The sequence below is a fragment of the Panthera uncia genome, chromosome B1 (genome assembly GCF_023721935.1).
Source record: "Panthera uncia isolate 11264 chromosome B1, Puncia_PCG_1.0, whole genome shotgun sequence".
Classification (NCBI taxonomy): domain Eukaryota; kingdom Metazoa; phylum Chordata; class Mammalia; order Carnivora; family Felidae; genus Panthera; species Panthera uncia.
The window spans coordinates 184,616,049-184,642,418 of NC_064811.1; the positions used below are offsets into that span (position 1 = coordinate 184,616,049).

At 39.0% G+C, this 26,370-nt stretch overlaps 1 protein-coding gene across 14 annotated transcripts in view; it reads left to right on the forward strand.

Moving 5' to 3' along the window:
* SORBS2 (sorbin and SH3 domain containing 2) overlaps positions 1-26,370 on the forward strand; it is a 221,197-nt gene that overhangs the window by 89,872 nt on the left and 104,955 nt on the right. For 10 of the 14 annotated variants that reach the window (XM_049632542.1, XM_049632548.1, XM_049632550.1 and 7 more), the window contains exon 1: positions 1,895-3,570. The exons of the other annotated variants lie outside the window; for them this stretch is intronic. In XM_049632542.1, coding sequence (XP_049488499.1) covers positions 3,548-3,570 — 23 coding nt within the window. In that variant the 5' untranslated portion in view covers positions 1,895-3,547. Of the gene's footprint in view, positions 1-1,894; positions 3,571-26,370 lie in introns of those variants that run through there. 14 annotated transcript variants of the gene reach the window in all.

The window sequence follows — 26,370 nt, forward strand, 5'->3', positions numbered from 1 at the left end:
TCCCCCTTTCTTTTTTTTTCTTTTTTTTTGGTGATATCACTTCAGTTCAGAATCTGAAGATCCTTTAAAGCCTGATTCCATGTTCCTCATCCCACAATGCCTCATTCCAAGGGACAGATTTATCAACAGCTCCACGGTGAAAAAATAGTAATTCATTCTTTGAGATGATACTGTAAATATCTTTCAAAAACGCAGGAAACATATTCTCCAGGTCTCAAAATCAAAGGATAATAAACAAAATGTCTTCCGGCACCCAGTACAGTTTTCTCCTAAGGTGGGTTGGCAAGGAACACCTGCAAGCCGGGCCCACCCTCTCCGATACAAGGAAGCTTTTGCCTTTTTTTGACAGAGATATACTTCTGGAATTTTTTTAGAAAATGTCTAGGAATGCTAACATTGTCCCTATTTCTGCATTGTAAAGACAAAAGGCATTATACACACAATGTATTACATACGAGGTAAAATACAACTTGACTCAACAACTGGTTATAGCAATTGTCTCATTGGTAAAAAAGTTTACATTATGTGTGAATAACCAGAATCTACTGGTATCAACTCAGGAAAAATGAGGAATTTAAGCCTTCTTTTTTTCCAATTTATTTTCTAAACTACAGAATAAATAATTTTGTTCCCTGTAACACATTCCATGGATATTTCCTCTTTTATGGCTTGGACTCCCTCAACCTTCAGTTAATTTTTACCAGAAATGATCAATAAGGGGATAAATATTGGGCTTTGGGTGCTTTATATTTAAAGGCTTTACAGATTTATAAATTCCATCTTATTAATACCATATTACTGTTCGTTGTGCCTAAGGCTCTTTCTTGAGCTACTGAATCATTTTAAACTCTACTGAAATGTCTCTTTAAATGTATTGTTATCATTAGTGATTAACAAGGTCTGTCTGGAAACTTAGAAATCAAATTTTACGTATAATTTAGGCACTTGTTTTCAAATTGTTCATTTCAGGAATTCGGTTAAATGCATGGTGATGTTAAAAATTAACGCAGCTCTGTGCATGTCTTTTCAGTATTTCTTGAACAAAGGCTCAGCAAGGACTGTTTCAATGTGTAAAACTCTGTGTTTAGTCTTTGGGATAGAAAACTACAGAACGTGGAATGTATGTCTTGTTCTTGTCAAGGAATTTGTAGTCCAGTGGAGATGATAAAGCATTCAAGGAAGGAAAAAAGAAAGGAAGGAAGGAAGGAAGGAAGGAAGGAAGGAAGGAAAGGAGAGAGGGAGGAATGGAGGGAGGAAATAAGACCTTCAAAAGCAGCACAGGGTTATGGTGCCACCAGGAATATGTTTACTAGCCAACATTTCAACATGTGACAGAAGGAAAATAAAATTTACCAAAAATGCACAGACATTCTCCTTGTAACTATGCATAAATTGAATGAGATTATTATAACGTGTTGGATTCCAAGTGTCCAGTCCATTCATTGGGATAAAAGCTCAGGCCTGTTACAGAGATCCAAAAGCAATAGAGGCTTAAATGAGAGATATTTATTGCCCACTCAGGTAAAAGTACAAATTGGTAACACAAGAGGAGCAGGTCCATAATTATCAGACACCTAGGCTCCTTCCTCCCCACTCAACACACGGCTTCCCTTTTATGTTCAAGATGGCTGTTCCAGATCCTAACACCTCTCCCCAGAGAGGAGAAAAGGGGAAAGTAGTTGGAATGTCCTTTCCCTTTAAGGCCACGGCTCCTTGGAGGGCACACACATCATTTCCTCTCAAACTCACCAACCAAAATTTGATAGCAAAGCAAGGGAAACAGAAATGTCGTCTTTGGCTGGCTAAAGCCATGTGCCCGGTTAAAACTTCTAGTACAAGGTAAGAAGGTTGAGTATGTGGGGACAACTCTCTCTGCCATGTGTAGTAACCAGGCTATCGTCCTCCACTGCAGAGCTCAGCTGTTAGGTGTAAGAGGGGATTTGGGGTTTTGGGTTTTTGTTTTAATCACGTAGTCCTAGGGCTTTCATTTTCAAAAGAGATTAGAAATGCATCTTGGATGATTTCACAATCAAAGGAGGATTTCTCACCTTGTCAAGCGCTACTCATTTGCAGCTGAAAGCTAACACCTTATGCCAAGCTAGTCAGCGCCAAATACAATTAATTAGATTAAGCTTGTCGCTAAAATACCAAGACAAATGGCTTGAAACATGGCACTTTCTCCCTTTGCCTTTTTCCCCCTCATCTGGTTTATTTACAATAAAAAAGTAGGTTGCAGGATGGAGTTGCAGAAACTGATCCTTATTAACTGTTACTCTATATATCACATAACTGATAACAGAACGCTGGAGAGAAAAACGTATCTGAATTGTGTTAGCATAGACTGCCCTACCCTGGATCACATTTAATAATTGATTACAGTGTACCGTTCATGGTGGTTTGAGAGTCTCCATAAAAATAATACCGGCAAGTCTGTTGACGTCATTCTCCTCAGAGCCTTCTCGATTTAGTACCAGAGCTGTGACTCGCACCTGCTGCCTCTCCAAACCAGAAACACTGAATTTTCCTTTTGCATTTTTCTTGGTAACCTCTCTCGAAGAAAGTGATTTGCCGGGGCAGTTTTTTAAGTGCACCATTTAAACAACTCTATCGCATACTTTGCTTTACACAATAGGCAACAGATAAGCTGTTTTATTGTAAACCACATTCTATTTTATCATCATTGGGCGATCTTGCTATTTAACAGGGTCTGATAATCCATTTACGGAGCGTATTACTCGTTTATAGAGCAAAAGGAGGTCATCTAACTGTTTCTGATTTGCAACTCTGGGTTTCCACATGACAGATTTGCCCAGAGCTCACCTGCAAAGGAAACTAGAGCAGACACGGCTCTTATATAGACAGATCATAAAATTACAAAAACGTGGAGATCAAAGCAACAATGTCCAACTACCTCATTTGCAAATGAGGAAATGGAAGTCCACAAAGGCCGAAAGATCCCTGAGGACACCCACCCAGTTAGCGACCAGAACCTGGAGCTCCCAAATCCCAGAGGTCTGTCCGTTCTGTTGCTCAACACCCAGGCAAACAGGAGGTTCAAGTGTCATAAACATAGATGCCCTTGCTCACAGGATCTGCTTAATAAGTGGCCAGCCTTAGGTAGCCTGAGGCGCATATACACCAAATTATTGAGAATAGGGTGGTAACCCACAACTAACAAGACAGCAGACTTAAGAAAACCTCAGCTTTCTCTTTGCTTCCTTGAATTTTTCCTGCTTTTGTTCATTTCCCCTATTTATCTAAACCTGTGGCTTCTCAACTTTTTCAGGTTTCATATACCTGACCCTCAAGCTCTCAGGTGGTGTTAAACTTGTTCAGGATGCAGTAAAATAATGTTAAAAATACTAATAATCATAGTGAAAATGATAGCTTATCTTATGGCCCCTTAAACATTTTTGCGTATCAGGCACTTTGCTAAGAATAATATTTTCTAAGTATATTACGTATATTATTTCACTGTAATTATATAGGTCAATTCCTACATTGGTCCTAAGAAGTATATACTATTATTTTTCCCCATTTTATCGGAATGGAAACTGAGGCACAGAGGATGTAAGTAATTCAGTCCAATTCACACAGCCAGTAAGTAGTTATTATTTAAAACCGGGTTGTCACTTTTAATCACTATATTGGCTATCACAGAAAAACAATTACATATCACATAACTCTATGTCCAGGAGATGGTATGGCATAACAAAATGAGCCCTGGTGTTGGGGCCAGAAGCGTTACAGTCTTTTCTCTTTTTATTTCACCTCTATCCAGAGGTTTGAGCTTAATTAAACTCCTCCGTTGCTGGCCCTTTACCTCTTTTGACCCATGCCAGGTGCCCACCAATATGTGTAAGCACTTCCTTTAAACCATAAGCCATTCACCATACCTATGCATAATACTATTTTTTAAGAAACTGCTAAAAACTCATGACTTGGTTTGATTACACAAATATGTAGGAAGCATTGGTCACGTGCTGACTACCATTGACATGTAATTGGTCTTAGTAACAATTCTTTTCTTTTTTAATGTTTATTTATTTTTGAGAGAGAGAGAGAGGGAGCACAAGCAGGGGAGGGGCAGAAAGAGAGGGAGACACAGAATCGGAAGCAGGCTCCAGGCTCTGAGCTGTCAGCGTCAGCACAGAGCCCGACCCAGGACTGGAACTCACCAACTGCCAGATCATGACCTGAGCTGAAGTCAGACGCTCAACTGACTGAGCCACCCAGTCGCCCCTCAGATAACAATTCTTATACCGCATAGATCTTTTTGGCTCCCTTGAGCTCCCTGTATGCAAAATAGTCCAGGTTTCAATACCTCACTGCAAGTAACAGGAAAAAATTTTTCTTAAGCAATCACTGCCTTTTTTTTTTTTTTTTTTTAACTTTTGGCATTTTGACAGTGGGGCGGTTATGCCCTATAATCAAAGGAAAACATAAACCGGTCATCTCCTAGCAACTCACTGAAGATTACTCTCAGGGAATAATTTGTGTGGCTGAATCCGGGAGCAGATAACTTTGAACTCTGAAGCCAGGAGAACTCCTGCACTGGCCATTAACTCTTCTCAGTATGTTGCAAATACAGTGAACCTGTTTTTGATGGTGTTGCAGGAAGAATGCACACGACAATATTCCAAGCATGGGCAGTTTGATGTGAAAGAAACCGAAGAGTTTTATAATCTTTTTTTGCTGTTGTTAGAAACCTAATTGCAATTAAATGTCACTAGTAATCAAGATCATTTTGCTGCTCTGCAGTTTCCCCTTCCCAGAGCCAGTTTCCCAGCTCTCATATAAAGGGATCATGGCATTCTTACCTTCCCTGATATCTTCTCCCAGTGGGCTTCTTATCTGCCTGCACAGTCTGGTGTCCTGGTGAGACCCGTCAATCAAAACAGTTTCCCAGTCAGTCTCAGGAAGCCGCTGTTCTTAGAGCCTTAATGTACAAAATAAAGGTGCAATCAACACAGATTCTACTCAGCCATCTGTGCAGGAAAGAAACAAATGTGACTTTAGAAGGATTTATTTCATGTCTTCAAACCAAGATTTAGTACATTCCCAAAATAATTAGTTTATAAAAAGAGGAGACCTGACTAGAGAAGTCATCTGAACAAATGACCACGGAAAGAAAGGGAACCCTATCTGAAATCATGCAGCCACTAGTCACAAGTATCACCATCAAAGGAACACTGACTTTTTAATAGCAGTAGTAACATTTGTGGCATGATGTGCCAGACCTACTTCTAAGTGCTTTGTGCATATTAATCATTGGCTCCTTCAACAACTCTAGGAGGTTGGCACCATTGTAATCCCTATTTATAGAGGAAGAAACTTCGTAGGTTCAGAGAGAGGATATGTTGCCTGAAGTTATCCATGTGGATATGGTAGAATGAGCTTTTAACCCAGTTGGATTGGGCCCAAAGTCTGCGCTCTGGATCACAAACTAGCCTGTCCCCGCAGTAGACATTATCCGGTACCAGTCCCATCGCTCCGTCAGGAAACAAGGCAGAAGGTGATGCTACGGTTCTTGACAAGAGCCCATAAGTTGGATCATAACATTAGTCCTGAAATACTTTTTCTACAAAATCTCCTGATGATAAAGAAATTGTGTCTGTTTCTATTTATTCTGAAGAGGAAGAAGACTGCTTTCTTTTAGGTCTCTGGCTTGTGTTTTGCACATAGAAATGCAACCTCACTTTGAGCAGACTAAAGAAACACAATGGACTTTTGGTTTGCTCAGTATTCTTCAGCACTTGCATTATAGGACGTTGTAGAGTGAACATGACTAGTCTTTTAAAAAAATATATTCTATTACATATCCCAGAAACATTTACTGAGCAGTTAGTATTTGTCATTTATCTATTGAGCACTTAGATAGTTTTCCTTTATTACCTCTGAGCTGTGTCCTTAATCCATTCATAGCCAAGAGAGGGAAACATGAATGAAGCTGTCACTCATGCATACTTCCCAAGGGTTTTGATTCTGTCTCCATTTTCCATCTTTTGCATTTTAAATTGTTGAGCCCGGAAATGTCCTACTCATTAAATAAAATAGTTTTTAATCTACTGTCATGAAAAAAAATTGTTTTTAAATTCAATGGAGTGCCTTTTAATCCTGGTAAATTAGGGCTTAGGAAAAAAGTAGTTAACGTTACAACGCTTTTTCTGATTTTAAAATGTCAGTCCCATTTTTTCTGCCTTCATTCTTTTGCATTTAATTTAAAATTTTTCTTCCTTAACCTGAAAAGTTACGTTATTTTGTTTTACATCTGTCCCTTTGACCTTGTTACATGCCTTTTCACAACTTATGTTATCTCTTTCTCGGAATGCAGGAATATTTCTTGGAGAGGAAAGCTGTAAATTGCTAGAGACTAAGTTAGTATTAAAACAGAATGAATTTTGTTAAATCATCCCCGTTTTGCATTATTGCCTGGGATAATCCCTCTTTATCCCTGTGAAGTCAGCATAAATATTCATGACACCCCCTTTTACTCTTAGTATTGCTCTCTCAAATTAGGTAGGCATGCTTTCCAAAAGTGGTATAAAGCTAATGGTTAAGTAAAATAAATGTGTTTTTATTTGCAAACAAACTCTTGTAGATATACTAGAAAACACTGATATTTCCTAAAACCCATCATGAAAAACGCCACTGTAAAGCAGATTATTTTTTAAATGATGATTTACAAGCCTTTAAATTGTGGTCCCAAACCGCAATTCCTTATCTTTTCATGGAGTCGTGTGCTCTGAAAATGACTTCTAAGTGAAAGTTTAAAATGATCTGCGACACAGAGACAGCAAGATGGCATTACAGACATTCCCCCCTCATCCTCAGGGGACACCATCCCAGACCTCCCGTGGATGCCTGAAACCGCAGACAGTCCCCAACCTTATATATACTATAGTTTTTCCTATATGTACACATCTATGATAAAGTTTCATTTCTAAATGAGGCACAGAAAGAAATTAACAACAGGAATAAAATAGAACAGTTATAACAACGTATTGTAACAAAAGTTATGTGAATGTGGTCTCTCTCTCTCTCTCTCTCTCTCTCTCTCTCTCTCTCTCAAAATATCTTATTGTCCTGCACTCACCCTTCTGGGGCTGAGGCGAGATGAGAAAATGCCCACCCAACAAGACGAAGTGAGGCGAATGACGCAGGCCTGTGACGTAACATTAGGCGACTATTGACCAGAGGCTACATCACAAGGAGGGACACCTGCTTCCAGAAGGCGGTGGACCCTGTAAATGAATTGAGGGAAAGCAACACACAGATAAGGAGGGGGCGGAGCTACAGTAGTTACAGCTGTTTGAAATTACTTCTGTGCAAATTTTAGGTTACAAGTTCTGGGTGCTGACGAGACAGGAAAGAGCCTAAAGCAAATTTAAATAAGGAGAGAGAAACATTAAGTTTGCTCAACCTGCCGTTATTCTGCACTCCGTCAGCTCAGTGTATTGGCAAAAGTCAAGTATAGACCAACTGTAGCGTCAGAGGCTAGCTAGCAGACCGGTGGCATGCTTTGAGATTTACTGTAAGACCCTGCTCAGAAATATCCTACACTCCAATCTGCTGGCTCCTCCGATGATTTGGAACACTATTCTGGAAAGAAATCGAAGACAAATCGTTCAAATGCATGTGTGAATTGTGTAAGGCAGTACCTCATTATTCAAAATCTTAACAAAACTAAAGGAAATTAAATGCAACATAGGAAATCAGCCACGTCTACAACTAAGTAGGGAAACCTGTTACCACCAAGAAAGTAACCTTTTCGTTATACCTAGGAGAGGTGGCAGCTATTCGGTCACATTTACAGGATTGAAAATTCAGATCCTGAGTAGTGGTGGCGACTCCAGATTTCACTGACTTAAGTCAGCACCGTTTGCAATCAATGCCCATGATCAGAGTCCAAAGTCTGATCGTGATGTCTGTCTAGTTTCACATGAGAATACAACAAAGGCAAATAATGGTGTTTAGTATAAACATGTGGCACTATTAATTTATGTAATGCTGAAATAGAATGATAGGGGAGCAATTAAGCAAGTGATGATTATAGTTTCTATTGTTCAAGTTATAAAGCACTGACTTGTTCCACTCTTTGATTTTCTTTTGTGCTCTCGTCCACAACGGCTAGGTTTCCACAGCCGCCTAAGGGCTAAAGTGGATAAAGCTGCCTAAGTGGTAAAAGTTGGTAAAGTTGACTACCTGTCTGAATTTCCTAAGGGAAAAAAAATATATTGACTTTAGTCATCGGTAATATTCATCCTTTCCCCTAACTACCCTGTGTGGGGCCACAAGATGCCATTGTGCAGGTGGGATCTCTGTAGACTCCACCCCATGACTGAATTTCCTGACTCTGAATCACATTCTCCCCATAATGGTCCTGGTTTTCTGAGCTTCCATTCTCATGGTGGGAAAGAGATAATAAACATCTAAGATGAGAGATGGTGAGAAGTGCTCTGAAGAAAAAAAAAAACTTTCGAAGGGTAAAGGAAATACTGAGGCGGGCATTATATATATGGGCGGAGGGGGGTTATGGCAGGTGTCTCTGAGAAAGTGGCATTTGAGCACAGACCTGGAGAACCAAAGGGATTCATAGAGGCAGGGTCCCAAGCAGTGGCAGAGACTGTGGGATCGCTGTGGGCTTGGCATGTCCCAGAAGCGGTGAGATGGTCAGTAAGTCTGGGGCGGGGGAGCATGGAGGGTGGGTGGTAGCAATGAAGCCAGGGGTATCATGAGGGCCCAGGGCATGAAGAACCCTGCAGACCATGGTAAGGATGGGAGATGGGAAGCCATGGAAGGGTTTTGAACAGCTGGATGAGTGCTCGCTCTCAGATTTTGGAGACTTCATTCTCAGTACTTAGGGAACAGAGTGTGAGTGGACGAAGGGAGACCAGTTGTAAGGCTACTGGAATAGTTCAGACTTAAATTCAGGTTGAAGGTGTCAGTGGAGAAGGTGATGAGGAGGATTTGGATTCTGGATACAGTTTGAAGGCAGAGATAGTAGGATTTGCTCGTAAATGCAAGAGAAAAACGAGCTGTATCCTGTCGCTTGGCTATAGGTTGGCCTGGGCAACAGAAATGGTGATATTTGCAGAGAAGTGAAATGCTGCAGGAAAGGGTAGGAGAGGGGGCAGTGGAGGGGCCAGGGTGACTGAAGGGCCCCCGGTGGACACTGGCCACGTCCAAGTGTGGGTAGGCAGTTCACATTCCAAGTCTGGAATTTGGAGGACAGGTCAGGACTTGAGAGAGAAATTTAGGGATCTTCAGATAGCTCTAATTTAGGTTCTATAGCCCCTCCTTCAAGCATATTCATATCTTACTCTGTGACTGCCTTAAGTACGGTCACCTGAACCCCAAATAAGTTTGGGAACTTTGCTTACATTCTTAGGGTGGAAAAGAGATAATAAACACATAAGAGGAGAGATGGTAAGAAGTGCTCCAGAGTGTAGATCCAGTTGTGTTAAAAAAAAAAAATAATAATAATAATGCAAAGAGATGATGGGAGGGGAAAACACGGAGAGGGTGGGAGGAGCCCAAAGACAGGCTTCCCCGGCTCTGCAATTTCTGTAGGGTTTTTTGTCCCTCAGAACTCACTTGGGTGATGCCGTACGGCAAGAGTCCGTGTGAACTGAAACACTGGTGAGACCTATAACGTTCTACAAATTTCTCTAGTCAAACTTGAGAAACTAAACACCTATACTAAAAAGTTGGCTAGAGCAGTTATGCAATTCGATCTTAACTGTAGAAGGTATCAAACCGGTGTTAACATAATCCCAAATATCTAATTAGTAGGATCCTTATTATGTGTTGGACATATTGATTTGCAATTTGCTAATGGAGCGAGGACTCGGTCTGGTGCCTCTCGAAGGCTTAGCAATGTTCACCCAAAGAACTTGGTTTCTCTGTGCCCCACCGGGCAGCACGGTCTCCACACATCTCCACTAGCAGTGTGTCCCCTGGTGTCCCAAACAGACTGGCCAGTGCTCATGTCGGCCAGTAGCAGCCACTGCTAACACACAACTCAAGTTCCTCACCTGGAAAAATGGGGGCTGTGTAAAGCAGCTGTATAACGTGCACAGAACACAAAGAGAAAAACAAAAAACGATTCAGTGTGGGACACTAACAAGCATAATACAAGTAGAGGCATCGTGCCATAATGTGGGAAAGAACTTAAGTGGTAAATGCAGCAGAAAGCATATTCAACCCATCTTGAAAATTTGCGGTAAATAAATGTTTTCACTCTCATGTGGATCCTGAGAAACTTAACAGAAGACCATGGGGGAGGGGAAGGAAAAAAAAAAAAGAGGGAGGGAGCCAAACCATAAGAGACTCTTAAAAACGGAGAATAAACTGAGGGTTGATGGGGGGTGGGAGGGAGGGGAGGGTGGGTGATGGGCATTGAGGAGGGCACCTGTTGGGATGAGCCCTGGGTGTTGTTTGGAAACCAATCTGACGATAAATTTCATATTAAATAAATAAATAAATAAAATACAGATCTAAACCTATCTATATTTTAGATCTAAAATAAAAAAAAATACTCAGACACTCCATGAGCAATAGAAAAAATCCTTTTTTGCCTATTTAACAAAAAATGACGGAAGTAATGAGTTTGAACTCTTAATTGGACCACTCACATGTTGCTGTCTTACAACTCAGGATGAGGAATAATAATGCCTCCAGAAGCCTGAGGGATTGCTCTGTGGCTTCTAGTTTAGGTTTTAGGATCTCTGGGCTAACGAGAGTTTTGTGGAAGCAAAGCTAAAAAAAAGCATCATGGTGACTTTGAGTCCTGGGAACCAGAATCACAGCATGCTAGAGTCGATCAAGAAAGGTCTAGTCCCACTCGTTTTACAGATGAGGAAACTGAAGCCGAAAACTTTAAGTGACTTTGTCTCTCCCCCCTCAAGGTACTTAAAATGTAGCTAGAAAGGCAATGCATCTAAAAAGTTAAATAAAACGGCAATCACATCAGAATGCTGCGTGAGTTTGTATCTCAGCGTATATTTCACACGAATGGCTCATGTGGTAAGGCTCCAGAAATACAGGCAAAGCTGTGGGTGATTGAGCCAGGGTGCCGGGCGATAGAGAGCTTGAGGTAAACTTTGAAAACAAGTTTCAACAAGGTAATCCAAGATGTGAAAGGGAGCATGAATGTTTACACCAGGGAATAAGTAGGTCAATTTTTCTGCCATGCACGGGGCTATCTTCTCTTAAATGCAAGTGTGTGGGTATGCTGCAATTTACTTATATGCTTGTTTTCATTGTAGTTTTAAAGTAACAAAAATGCTTCACAAACCCTTAGAACATTGGAGAAAAAAAGTCGCTAGTAATTATCCTGACCCTAATACCAAAGATTAGTCTTTCTTTGAAACCTCCCATTTAGTTTTAACAAAATGTAAGCTCCCTTGTTGTCAACTTAGTGCCCTTTTTAAAAATAAAAATTAAAAACTGCTGGAGAGCTCTTTGGTTCACAAGAACTGAATTGAAATTTTTGACAAATGGTAGAAGAGGAATTCAAATATCTATGTAATCAGCGTTGACTTTTATGTGTTGATACATATTGGAAAATCTGCCTGGAGAGAAAGAGAAAAGGGGGAGAGATATATACATCTACACGCACACAGAAGCCATTACAGATATAGCTAAAGATGGGAAATCCAGAAATAATGTTCTAATTCAGAGTATGTAAAAGCAATGATAAAGATAATATTAAAATGTCTCGAAAATATTTGTATCTTTGAAAGATGCTCACTTTTCAAAGACGACTGGTTGTGGGGCCTCTTCCCCCTTTGCCTTAATGATTTGAAGGTCGTCAAAACCACATGTTTCTTCCTCCTTTCTTTTTCATTAACACGACCAGGAAAGCACTGGGCAAGGAGAGAGCTGGAAGCGGGAGTCATGGAGGGTGGAAAGAATGGGCAAGATAATTCCAGGAAGAGCTCAAAATAGCTAATTAGTCTTTTGCCAAATGTATATGAAGTAACTTACTTTTTATAAGGTTCGTTCAGCTGAATTAAATGATTTCATTTTTGAATGTTCCTGTGATTATAACAAAAATATGACTCATCCAACTGATGGCTCATTCTTCTTCCTCTTGAGACTAAACCTTCAGAATCAGGATGAACAAGAAATAAATGGAGCCACGAAGGGTGGCCCTGATGATGGCTTCGGTGCTCACAAAATAAACAAATGGCGTCTGTGCTTCCTGTCGTTATATTTTACCTGTATCTATGACAATAGAGTTTCTGGACTAAATGTTTTGACTACGAGTTGTTAGGTAGTAACAAATAGAAACCTTAGGAATGACATGACCGATGTTTGCCACAACTTCCATACGCTTTTGAGGGTGCTGCTTTACTGACTGATGAGCATTTTTGCTCTTGATCTAAGAGCATCTCTTCCTCTGAAAATTAAGAATCCAAGTCACCTCTGCCTTAAACTCATTATCTGATCATGTGAGAGCCCCCCAGGGCCCAGATTGTGCCCTTAGCACAAAGACATAGAAAAAGCTGGTGCTCCTTCAAAGGCAATGAAGATAGGCCTGGAGCATGGTAGGACTGTGATCTGGAATGATGCGCTCGGGGATGTCTGCAGGAAATGCCTCAGAGAAGTGCCACCACTGGTGTGGAGGTATATCTGCAGCATCGAATATCCTAGGGGCGCTTGGCTGGCTCGAGAGTGTGCAGCTTTTCATCTTGGGGTAGTGAGTTCAAGCCCCCGTGTTGGGTGTAGAGATTACTTAAAAAAACAAAAATAAAAGCAGCACAGTGATCCTCTCCTTGAAACAGTTTCACAAAGAAGCTTATGCCTATGATAAAAAAAATATACAAGGAAGTTTATACGCACTATGTTTTAGGGTAGTTATAATATGCACGAGAATTTTCAGTATTGCTCATTACAGGTTATGCTACACATGGATGGATCCAAATTATAGTGGTCCTGGGCTGAAATTTTGGTCAATACCTAAGTTACATATTTATAAACTGCTGTAATCCTTCAGATTCTTAGATCTAAGAAAGACATTCTAGTGCAGTGTTTAAGAACATAAATTCTAAAGCCAAACCGCCTGGATTCCCAAGCTTGACTCTGCTACTTAATTGCTGTGTGATCTTGTGCAAGTTTCTTAACTTCTCTGAGTTTTCATTTTTTTTTAAATCAGTAAAATAACAATAGTATTTTCCTCATCTGGCTGTTGTGAGCCTCAAGTGAATTAATATATATGTAAATACACTTAGAATAGTTCCTGGCACACAGAAAGCACTTAAAAGCTATTATTACCGGGGCGCCTGGGTGGCGCAGTCGGTTAAGCGTCCGACTTCAGCCAGGTCACGATCTCGCGGTCCGTGAGTTCGAGCCCCGCGTCGGGCTCTGGGCTGATGGCTCAGAGCCTGGAGCCTGCTTCCGATTCTGTGTCTCCTTCTCTCTCTGCCCCTCCCCCCTTCATGCTCTGTCTCTCTCTGTCTCAAAAATAAATAAAAACGTTAAAAAAAATTAAAAAAAAAAAAAGCTATTATTACCATTTAAGTTCTCTGGCAAGCAATTAATAAGCAAAGCAATAAGAAACATGTACATAAATATTCATAGCAGCACTATTCAGAATAGCAAAACAGCAAAATCTAGCAGCAACCCAAACGTCCTGAACAAGAAAGTCAATATGCAAACTGGTATATTCACACAATAGAATATTATACAGGAGGCAAAATGAGCACACTATAGGAACAGGCAACAATAAAGATGAATTTTAGCAATACAATTATATCCAGCATGATGACATCATTATAAAGATAAAAACAACTAAAATAAAGGATACATATGTTCAAGGAAACTCATAAAAAGGAAAGCAAGAGAATGACCCACATGGAATTCAGAATGACCACTACTTGAGGTATGGGGAAATAAAAGATGAAACAGTGGCCTAGACCATCTGGTTAGATGCAGGTTCCTATCCAAGTCTATCTCTTGCTTTAGACGGCAGGTGTGTAGGTATTCAGGGGGAAGGGAGGAAGAGAGAGAAGAAGAGACACATGGACCTATGATAAGGCTTTGTCATGAACCAAGAATCACAATTTATCCAGTTATGTATCCTTGAGACACGCCCCCCAAAGTAACGACAATCATTGTCCGTTGCTAGAATCAATCCCAGTGATGTTATATTACAAATAATTAAAAGATAACACAGGTGAGGGATTGTTTGTATGTGTTGATCCATTTTGGCTGGGAAAAGGAGTAGCAAGATAGATATAAACACCATATGTACTGAGGATTTTTCTAAAATAAATAATGTTATTAGTCTTCTTCTCTTGGAAAAACAAAACGACAGGTCATGTGACTGTTTAGGGTTCAGACAGTGAAGACGCGTTTGTTTAAAATGCATGATATAAACCGGTGATTTGGCATTGGTTGAATCAGTGTGGCAAGCATAGCATATTCATTACTAGTACCGATACTCCGGGATTCCAAATAACTTCTTAAATACATTTCACATTGCAAACAAAGCCATCCTGCCAACCACCAAAACGGGCTCCACCAACCTCAACATTTGCCAGTGATTTTCAGGAATGAGTGTGGATTTGTTAGCCTGATACCTCTAAATCATTCAAAGAGTCGTGAAGTGACATATTCCAGAAGAGACACCATTACATGCAGATAAGAAAAACTTAGAAAGGTCATAGATAATCTAGTAAAAATGAAGGCAGGGACTGTAATGGGCAATTGAGGGCAATTGTCAAGCTTCTTTGCACGGTCTCTCTCCCTGACAAACTGCTTTATAATGGCAATCATTCCTTCACGCCCACAAATGAGGATACCTTCATTGTATGTATATTTACCGAGCAAATTCTACCGCCCAGATATCATTAGGGGTGGAAGGGGTGGCAGAGAAGAAGCTAAGAAAAGCCCCCACGATTAGTGTCTGCTTATAGAATATGCAATACTAAACTTTAAGTACCTGAGTAATGAATATGTCCTGTATTACAGTTATTCATCTCATTGCATGTGTTCCTAAAGAGTTTTTGCTAAGACAAGAATAGTCTTTGTCTCACTAGGTAAGAAATCTGACCAAAAGTGATATGGTTACTTCTTTGAAACTTTAACATTCGCCATCTTTGAAGTAGTCATACACTGAACCAAGAGGATAAAAGTATCTGGAAACAAGTGGCCTGTGAGAATTGGGCAGGGAAAACAGACTCTGTGTGTGTGTGTGTGTGTGTGTGTGTGTGTGTGTGTTACTTTTTCTCCCACTTTTATCTGCCCCTACATATTTACTACTAGAAGATCATCCATTTCGGGTTCACTGCTGCCATGGGGACATGAAGCCATAATATTAGTCTCTATCACCATTAGTTGGTCATGTGCTCCCATCTCCCCTACTCTGGGTATTAAACTGTCACTGTGCTTAACCTGGATTTGGCCTGTATAAAATCCAAAAAACTAAAAATGCTTATCATCTCACACATAAATCTCTTGGCCAAATGAACCGAAGGGCTTAGACGTATTTTGTCCTTTCTAGAGCTGAATGTCTCTTGTTTTACTTCTCAAAACACAGAGAGTTAAGGGAGAAAGAAATGACACGAGTAAACACTAAGTTCCAGTTATACAGTGACTGGCTTCCAATTTTTTGATTAATGGATTAACGAATTAAATAAAGAATAGTTAGCGCCATTGCTTTAGACAGGGAATGATGGAAAATGGGATGAGGTTTGGGGAGGGGAGAATATCATGAGCCCAGTATGAAGTGGGGAATAAATATAAAGTATATTTGAACTGTATCTTAAACGTACAATTTGGAAATTGTGATAATTGGATGAGGGTCTAGGCTGTCATTTACCTTTTGTGATATTAAAGCTAGGTTCTTTTTTTAAAGTGTATTTATTTTGAGAGAGAGTACAGAAGGGGCAGAGAGAGAGGGAGAGATAGAGAATCCCAAGCAGACTCCACACTGTCAGTGCAGAGCCTGATGCAGGGCTCGAACTCACAAACCATGAGATCACGACCTGAGCCAAAACCAAAAGTCGGACGCTTAATCAACGGAGCCACCCAGGTGCCCCTAAAAGCTAGGATCTTAAACAAAATGCTAGCATAAATCCTTAGGCTTTTTTGAAACCTTTTTTGAAACACTTACTACATGTGAATTGACATTGTGTGTGCAAATCATTCTTATGCGTTCATTAAAATAGGACCCTAAAGGACCCAGTCTGGACATTATTTCCTGGACCTAGAGTTAATCTGTATTTTTAAAGGAAAATAAATTGTTTCTTCACAACCATTCCACAATTCACCCTTCTCCCTAATTCAGATGGTCTTTCTCAATCACTCCAAATTAATGATACATTCATCACATAGTAGTTTTACAAATAGCCAAGCATATTAAATCATATCAGGTAAACGTTCTAATTCCAAAACTTCTGAAAAGGGGAGCAGGCTGACCAAAATTTTTGTGGCTCATAAGACTTTGGCAATTTGTTTGTGGGCCCGATACCTAACTTTTTCAACAGTAAGCAAAGCCTGGAGCAGTAATCATCCACGTGAAAAGTAACTTCAAATGTCACAGTACCTCCCATGCTATGGCAATTTAGCAAGTGATGATGTGACTGATTGAGCCAGAAAGAAAATGTAATGAAATTATTGGTTTGGAACACAATGTGCTGAAGATCTCTCAGCCTTTTGTCTCTTCAAAGGTCAATAGACAACTCTTTGAAATACGAGACATGCGAAAGAATGTTAACATTTGGAATGCGAACCTGCATTCACCACTTATCTGCTTTGAAGGACTTCTCGCCCACAAAGGCTAATAGAAAACAAAATGATCAATGATTCTTGTCACCTCCCAATGTCTCTACCAACACCACACCACCCATGATGAGAAAAGACTTTACAAAGCTGATGATAATTTATTGACTGAAGTTTACTTTTAGGCAAATTGTTTTGGTATCGGTTTATAAAATGGATGTGATTTTAGGCAAGATGAAATCCTAAAATTGATCATCTCAGTTGAAGGGTTTTTGAGTTAATAGGGAAGACAATAATGTTATAGAGAGAGAATCCCATAGATCTTGTTTCTGGAGTTAAGTAACCTAGGCAGCCAAGAGGGAGACAGATTAGGATAATGGCTTTGACTTGGATTAATACGTGTCCATCTCATTCTGATGCTATTAGAAATACAGATCTTTGGGACACCTGGGTGGCTCATTCGGTTGAGCATCTGACTCTGACTTCCACTCAGGTCATGATCTCACAGTTCGTAAGTCTGAGTCCCACATCAGGCTCTGCACTGACAGTGCAGAGCCTCCTTGGGATTCTCTCTCTCTCTCTCTCTGTCCTCCCTTGCTCATGTACTCTCTCTCTCTCTCTCTCAAAATAAATAAATAAAAAGAAAAAAGAAATACGGTTCTTTAAAAGTCTCCTTCTGAATTTTAATATATAAATGAGTCATTAAAATATTGACCTCTGGGGCGTCGGGGTGGCTTAGTCGGTTGAGCGGCTGACTTCCGCTCAGGTCATGATCTCATTGTCCGTGGGTTCAAGCCCTACATCTGGCTCTATGCTGACAGCTCAGAGCCTGGAGCCTGCTTCAGATTCTGTGTCTCCTTCTCTCTCTGCCCCTCCCCCACTCATATTCTGTCTCTCTCAAAAAATAAACATTAAAAAAAAGTTTTTAAATATATTGACTTCCAGTTAGATTCTGCTTAGTATCATATATAATCTTGTTGATAAGAATATTGGTTTGTATGTGAAAGCTCAATAAATATTTGTCAACCAAATATATGCTTCTTGGATTTAGGAAAATTTCAGACCATAAAAGGACCTTATGTGCTTTCGAATTTTAAAACAAGTCTTTCGTTTTATAAACGAAAAAGCTCAGGCCCAAAGGAGTGTGGTGGTTTGCCCAAGCACACATTCACACATAAGACTTAATATTGATACTCACTTTAGAATATAATGGAATCTTAAAAGCAAGTACCTGAAAGTTCCCTAAAATCTGGGTTGTTGAATCCTGATTCTGCCGCTTACCAGCTGTTGATGAGTGTATATGTATATTTCTGAAGTTGCCACTCCTACAAGAAAGTTACTAACTCTGAGCCTATCTATTGTTTTTGTTCCCTCCCCATAGGAGCTACTTTTTTTTTAAATCGACATATAACTGACTTACAACATTGTATAAGTTTAAGGTGTATAATAGATTTATATATTTATATATTGCAATATGATGACCTACATTTTCTTATCCTTAACTCCGACACAGGAACTCAGCCAACATCCAAACAATAATGAGTTCACATTAGAAATTTTCTATGTACTATAGAAAAGTGATCCCTCTCCTCAAATACATTTGATGAATCAGTATCATGGCACAAGGTCACAACTCAGTTTCTAGATTTCCATTACCAAACGCTGCAACAGAAATGAGGCAATGCTTTTGCTCCCCATTAAAAAAGAAGAAATGATACTGAAGTCAGTGAGTATCAGATTTTTGTATGGGGATGTCCACACAGACACAGCCTCCACCTGTGGATCTGAAGTAGAACAGTGGAGTCCGTGTGAACAGAAAGCCCAGCCTGGGTCTTTACATTCAAGACTCCATGCCATTGCTTCACCTCGGGGTGAAACCAGCCTGCCCTGAAACAGCTTATGTCCTCATGCCGTTGGGAACTCAAGATGAAATCTTTTCTGCTTTTCAAAGAGCAGTGGAGATCCAGGGCAGATGGAAAAAAGTGGAGCACTTGTTTCCATAGATAAAGGGGCTGGGGGGGTGGGGGCGGACAGAAGACTGATAAAGAGTAGATCGAATAAGGTTTAACTACATATGTTGAAATATACCCAACAAACATCTTAAAGAACATTCCAACCATTTTGGGATTTAGCCACCATGTCAAATAAGTAAGGATATTATAAAATGACAAAATCTTAGTTCAAATAAGTTTCAGCATTCTCCAATGTATAATTTAAGTATAAATTTGTAGTTTGTTTTCTTTGCCTATTTTAGGTAGATTGAGTGAAAGTTTTAGCTTTAAATAGTGGCAGGGTATGAAGGACTATATTAGGTATAAAAAAGGAAGAATGCTGGGGACATGGGAGTTGGGTAAGAACTAGAAATGACGTCATTTGGGTGGGCATTTTGCTGAACAAAAGGGCAATAGATACCAACCCCTGTTTTGCTGTATAATTCAGAAATCGTAAAGCTTTTAGTTTTAGGATGGGCTCATTTACTTTCTTTCCAATGGGAGTTATAAACCAGATTGTTAAAAACCCAGCAATTTGGATATCATGTTTCTTAAATTCAGGTACATCTTAAGGGAATACTAAAACTTCTAGTTGGAACTGTTAGGCATCTGTCTGCCCGTCAATGCAAAGCATAAATGTGGATTATTTGAGAGCATTAACCCTGAAAGCCACTGAGATGATTTCCCTGAGATGAAAGAAACAAAAACGGCAACAACAACGAAAACAATGGATATGCCAATAATTTTTCTTACTGCTGCTAACACTCACCTGGTAGCTCATTATGTTGTTTCTACCAAATCACTCAGTGGCCTCATCTAGCCTCCCTTCAGCAGTCAGTGAGAGCCTCCAAAGTCTGCTTACACGCTCGCATCCATGACAGGCTAGTTCATGGACAAACACAAAAAGAGGGCATTTTTAAATCGGGGTAACGAGGTCCTAACACAGCTGTAAAAGTGGGAACACATCCTTCTTGATTTATACAATAACCACTATTCCCTTATATATCAATTTAATTATATTTTCCAACAACTATGTCGCTCTTAGTTCATAGTCTGGTAAAGCCCCTAGACTTACTTCAGATAAAGTGACGTGGTTTAGCCAAATTGCAGGACCACAGAGATGTCATGAAGAAGTCTGCCAAATTTCTTGCCAAGATCTAGCAAGCCATTCTTGTGCGCCAATGAACAGCAATATGAAAATGATGATGATGAGGAGGATTATACACTTCTTTTATCAAAAGTAAATAATCTTCACAATAAAAGATAACTATCGTTATTACCTATTTTCACTAGATCCAAATGAATAATGTCACAAACTCTCCACTGTTGAAAAAATTCCAGAAATGTCGAATTTTAATAAATGCAAGCTTTCCCGCATTTTCCCCCATTGGCCCATTATTGTCTTCCATGGGTTTTTAAAGAACAAATTGAAGGGGCACCTGGGTGGCTCAGTTGGTTAAGCCTCTGACTTCTGCTCAGGTGGTCATCTCCCTGTCCACGGTGTCGAGCCCTGCGTCAGGCTCTGTGCTGACGGCTCGGAGCCTGGAGCCTGCTTCGGATTCTGTGCCTTCCTCTCTCTCTGCCCCTTCCCCGCTCACACTCTGTCTCTCTCTCTCTCAAAAATAAACATTAAAAAAAATAATTGAAGCAAATTTCTGCCACCACCCCCCAAGATTTTTTTCCCAAATTTCACATAGCAAATAGAGTTTCACCATTTGATATCTGAGACACATACAAACACAGGTTTATAATAATACTGGCAGTGTACTCAATAATATGGTTGAAGGGCACTTTGACATCGCTAAGTTATAGAAGCATTATTTCTGGTGTTTCTGGAAGCCCGTGTGTTCAATCAGAAGAAACACGTAACTTTTTTTCACAGTCAATTAACAATAAGCAGGATTATTTAACGGTAGTCACTTCATAAAATAACATTGCCATGGAAATACATTCGAATAAACATACTTATTAACTTCAGATTCCGAGGTTTTCTGAAAATACAGCCATCTATAGCTATTGGTCTGGGCTTTAGCTAAACAAAGGTTTCCATTTCGACTACGGGAGTTGGGCAGAAGGAATCCTTGTCATAAACAGCCACTATTTGCATATTAGTATTAGAAAAATAAGTAGATAGACTTCTGTCAAAAGCCCTTTTTTATTCATCAACCAGTTTAGCCTTCTGATATTTCATTCTTTCCTTTAAACCCTGCCACATATGATTCGGCACTTAAGCACTATGTTTAACGTTATGCGTTGTAATTAATTGTAACGGGAAATTATAAATTATAAAATAAATAAATTGTAAAGGGAAATTATCTTGATTTCAACTGACATTTCGAGACACCTTAAAGGGAGATGCATGTTCTTTGCTTATAGTCAGGGGAGCGAAGCCATATCTGAGTACTTTTGAGGGTATTTGACCTTGGAGCAGTCATTTTTCCTTACCTGAAATGTCTAATCTCAAAAATGAGTAGACTGATCTAAGATCCTTTTCCAAAGCTGGGATTCAAAAAAATAAAACACACATAAAATGATACTTCTCTCTCCTACCACAGCGTTTAATGTTCACATCCATTAAATTCTAAGTATGAAACATGCAAAACTAGATTAGAGTTTTCTTTATATCAGATCATTTTGTGATATCAATGTATAAAAATTAAGATGGAAGTTTTGAAAATTGAAAGTAGGGGGAAACTTATTTAGCGAAGCTCATAATTTAACAGTTCTTTTATTACTTTATTTCTTTTACATGGCACAAAAGTGTTTATTAGCTTTTTTTTTCATTTCAACTTTATTGGAGGTATGTATAATTGACATATAAAATTCTAAGACGCTTAAAGTGTACGATCATGGTAATTTGATATATTTATACATTGTGAAGGGATTCCTGCCATCTAGTTAACATATCCATCACCTCACATATGTACACACACACACACACACACACACACCCTTTTATTTTTGGTGAGAACATTTGGGCTCTACTGTCTTAGCAAATTTTAAGTATACAATACAGTGTTAATCAATCAGAGACACCGTGTTTTACATAATATCCTCAGATCCTATCCATCTTATAACTTTTACCAACTTCTTATCTTCCCTATCCTCCAGCCCCTGGAAACTATTTTACACTCTCTGTTTCTATGAGTTCAATTTTTTTTTTATAGGTTCCACATATAAATTATACCATGCAACACTTGTCTTTCTCTGTCTTATTTCACTTAGCATAATGCCCTCAAGGTCCATCCATGTTGCCTCAAGTGCCAGGATTTTCTTCTTTCTCATGGGTAATATTCCAGTGTGTGTGTGTGTGTGTGCGCGCGCACGCGCGTGTGTGTGTGTGTATACATATCACATCTTCTTTATCCATTCATCAGTTGATGGATGCTTAGGCTGTTTCCATATCTTGGCTGTTGTGAATAACACTGAAATAGATATGGTAGTGCAGATACCTCTCCAATATCCTATTTTCATTTTCTTTGGATATATACCCCAAGAGGGATTGCTGGATCTTACGGTAGGCCTATTTTTAATTTTTTGAGGAAGCTTCATACTGTTTTCCATAGTGGTTGCACCAATTCATTCCCACCAACAGTGCCCGAGGATATGCTTTTCTCAGCTTCCTCACCAGTACTTGTCAGCTCTTGTCTTCTTGATGATAGTCACTCTAACAAGCATGAGGAGTTAGGTCTTGGTTTTGAACTACATTTTCCCGATGATTAGTGATATTGAGAACTTTTACATGTACTTGTTGGCCATGTGTTTGTCTTCTTTAGGAAAATGTCTATTCATTTCCTCTGCTCACTTTTTAATCAAATGTTGTCATTGTTGTTTTTGTTTGGTTTGGGGGGCTCTGTTTGTTTTGCAATTGAGTTGTATGAGTTCTTTATGTATTTCGGATATTAATCCCCTATCAGACACATGATTTTCAAATATTTTCTCCCATCCTATAGGCTGCCTTTTGCTTTTATTGGTTTCCTTTGCCGTGTAGAAGTTTTTGTTTTTATTTTTGTAAAACGTTTATTTATTTTTTAAGTAATCTCTACACCCAACATGGGGTTCACATTCACAACCCAAGATCAAAAGTTTCATGCTCTTCCAATTGAGTCAGCCGGGCACCCCATTGTGCAGAAGTTTTTAGTTTGATGTACTTCCACTTGTTTATTTTTGCTTTTATTGCCTTGTTTTTATTGTCAAATCCAAAAACTCATCACCAAGTCCAATGTCAAGTAGCTTACACCCTATTTTCTTCTAGGATTGTTATGGTTTTGGGTCTTACCTTCAAGTCTTTAATCAATTTTGAGTTAATTTTTGTGTATGGTGTGAGAGAGGGGTCTAGTTTCATTCCTTTGCACTTAGCTTTCCAGTTTTCTCAAACCATTTATTGAAGACATTATCCTTTCCCCATTGAGTTTCTTGGCTCCTTTGTCAAATTAATTAACCACATATAAATGGGTTTATTACTAACTTCTCTATTCTGTTTCATTGATCTATGTGTCTTTTTTTATGCTAATACCATACTGTTTTGATTACGGCTGGAAATCAGGAAGTATGATGACACCCACTTTGTTTCTTCTTTCTCAAGATTGTTTTGGGGTCTTTTGGGGTTCCACACAAATTTTGGGATTTTTTTTTTTTGTTCCATTTCTGTGAAAAATGTGATTGGAATTCTGATAAAGATTACATAGAACCTGTAGATTGTCTTAGGTAGTACGGACATTTTAACAATATTAATTCTTTCCAATCCAGAGTATTTGTGTGTTCTTCCATTTCTTTAATCAATGTCTTATAGTTTTCAGTGCACAGATTTTTCACGTCCTTCGTCACATTTACTCCTAGGTAGTTTTTCTTTTAATGCAATTATAAATGTGATTGTTTTCTTAATTTTTCTTCCTGATATTTCATTATTAGTGTCTGGAAATACACTGGTTTTCCATATTGGTTTTGAATCCTGAAACCTTACTGAATTTGTTTATTAGTTCTAATATTTGGTGGAATTTGGTGGAATTTTTAGGGTTTTCTATATATAATATGTTATCCACAAATACAGACAGTTTTCCTTCTTCCAAATTAGAAAAGAAACAAATGATTCTTTTAAAAGATCAAAGACTTGCTGCTGAAAATAAAAATTTATGGTAGTCTGTATAATGGTGGAATGAAGGGGAGATACTTTTACTCACAGAACTAAACAGAAATGGCTGTCATCAGGATGTTATCACTGTAATTTGTCACACAATTTTTTGTGTGACATGTTATGGACATCTCTTTCCTCTGACTGTCACCCTTGGGCTATAAGCTGTCAAAGGTAATGGAAAAAGGATTTATAAAAAGCTAATTGTTACAACCTTTAAGTGTCACTTTCCCTTAGGTTCACTAGCAATAACTTAGCTGGGCTAGGAAACAAGTGTTTGATTTAACTATTTCTGTAGTTAATAATAAACCATAGGTACTCATGATTTATGTTTGAGAGAGAGAGAGAGAGAGAGTGCATGCATGCATGCATGCACATGAATGAGGGTGAGCAGGGGAGGGGCAGACAGAGAGAGAGAGAGAGAGACAGAGAGAATGCCAATCAGGCTCCACACTGACAGCATTGAGGCCCAACTCAGGGTTCAATCTCACAAACCCTGAGATCATGGCTTGAGCCAAAATGAAGAGTTGGATGCTTAACCAACCGAGCCACCAGGCACCCCATCTGACTTCAATTTAAAGCAATAAAATAATGTTCTATATACTTTCAGGGAAGTCTAGATCATTTTGTCAAGACTCAGTCCAAGATAAAAGGTATGCCTCAAAGTACCTGAAATATCGAGGAATGAGAATGATGCCAATTTGGGGATGGTTTACTGCAGAGGGGACGGGGATAGGTTTGATCCTGCTGCTGTTGCTATTGTAGAAGAAGATCACGACATTAGTATAAATTGTTTAGATGACTGGAAATAGGTAGAATTGGATTTTGCATCTAGGTCTGCCTGACTCCATAACCTATCCTTCCAACACTACTCAGTTCACCTGTAACATGTGTTCCTATATTCTATTAATTCCTCACTTGTCTCTTTGATAATGTGCCTGACTCATCAGATCCCCATTAGAAATCTGCTTTTTTTTTTAATTGGGAACCCATTTGGCTTTAGATTTACATAATAGAAACCAGTGGAATTTTTCTAGTACTTTTGAACAAGTGACTTTGTTTTAGAGAAAAAAGGCATTCATTTTTCAGTATTTAGATGTAACCTATAAGCATCCTCAATATAAAAGTTAAAGATCCAATGAAGGTAGGACACTAGAGGAATATATTTAAATTAAATATTTATAAATAAATATTTTTCAATTAAATCACATGACCATGTAAGGTGAAAAGAAGTCAGCATTCTTTTATAATTAAAGAGAGTGATTCACAGACTTTGAGGCTTTGGAAAGCTCCAGAAAGAAAATTATTTACCAAGTGATTGACTTCTAACCAGTATAGTCTTCAGGAAAAATCTGTTACCAATTTTGACTAGGTTGCTTTGTAAAGTCTCAAAAGAAAAATTGCTGATTTCCATTTTAAACATGCTATTCCTCCTCAGGAAATTTTTCCAGGTATCAGGATATTTGATATAAAAGAATGTTTTGGTTAAATTTTGTTAAAAATATATTGTATATTCTTATAAAAATAATCAATGACCTCATGTTCTTTGTTCTTCACTATTCATGGTAATGATCTCTCCTTATTCCTAGAAATGATGTTGAATGTGTTCTTACCCCAGCGTTCGCATATAAATGCTGTGGATAATTTAGCTCTTGAATAATAAGGACTCATCATCAGGCACCATTAGCTGGGGAATGTTGGGAGGAATTTTTAGTTATTGAAGGCTGAACATGGACAACCATGACCTTAATATCAACTGTGATGTCCGAGGAGCCTCTGAGTCAGTGTCGTATACCAGCTGTCAATTCAGGGAACCCATTCAGAAAAGGGCTTGAGGTGGATACTTATCTTTCTAAATGCAGAGACTGTAAAGGATAAAATAATCTACTTGGGGTATTTCCTGTGAAAATTTCAAAACAGCACATTGACAGAAAAGATAAATTGTAATCAACCTACATTAAGTCATTTGATTGTAATTGAAAAATAAAATCATTTGGCACTTAAGAATACTTCTAATCCTGGGGTGCCGGGGTGGCTCAGTCGGTTGAGCATCCAATTTCCGCTTAGGTCATGATCTCGTGGTTCATGAGTTCCAGCCCTGCACTGGGCTCTGTGCTGACTGCTCAGAGCCTGGAGCCTGCTTCAGATTCTGTGTCTCCCTCTTTCTCTGCCCCTCCCCTGCTCGTGCTCTGTCTCTCTGTCTCTGTCTCTCTCTCTCAAAAATAAATAAACATTAAAAATAATAATAACAATAATACTTGTAATCCCTTTTAAAAAGGGGGGGAGGGGGTACCTGGGTGGCTCAGTCAGTTAAGCATCCCACTTTTGATCTGGGGTTGGGTCATTATCTCAAGGTTGGTGAGTTGGAGCCTTGCATCAGGCTTTGCGCGGACAGTGAGGATCCTGCTCAGGAATCTGTCTCTCCCTCTTTCTGCCCCTTTCCTGCTTGCACTTTCTCTCACTCTCTCAAAAATAAATTTATTAATTAATTAAAAACTTAAAAAAAATACTTCTAAT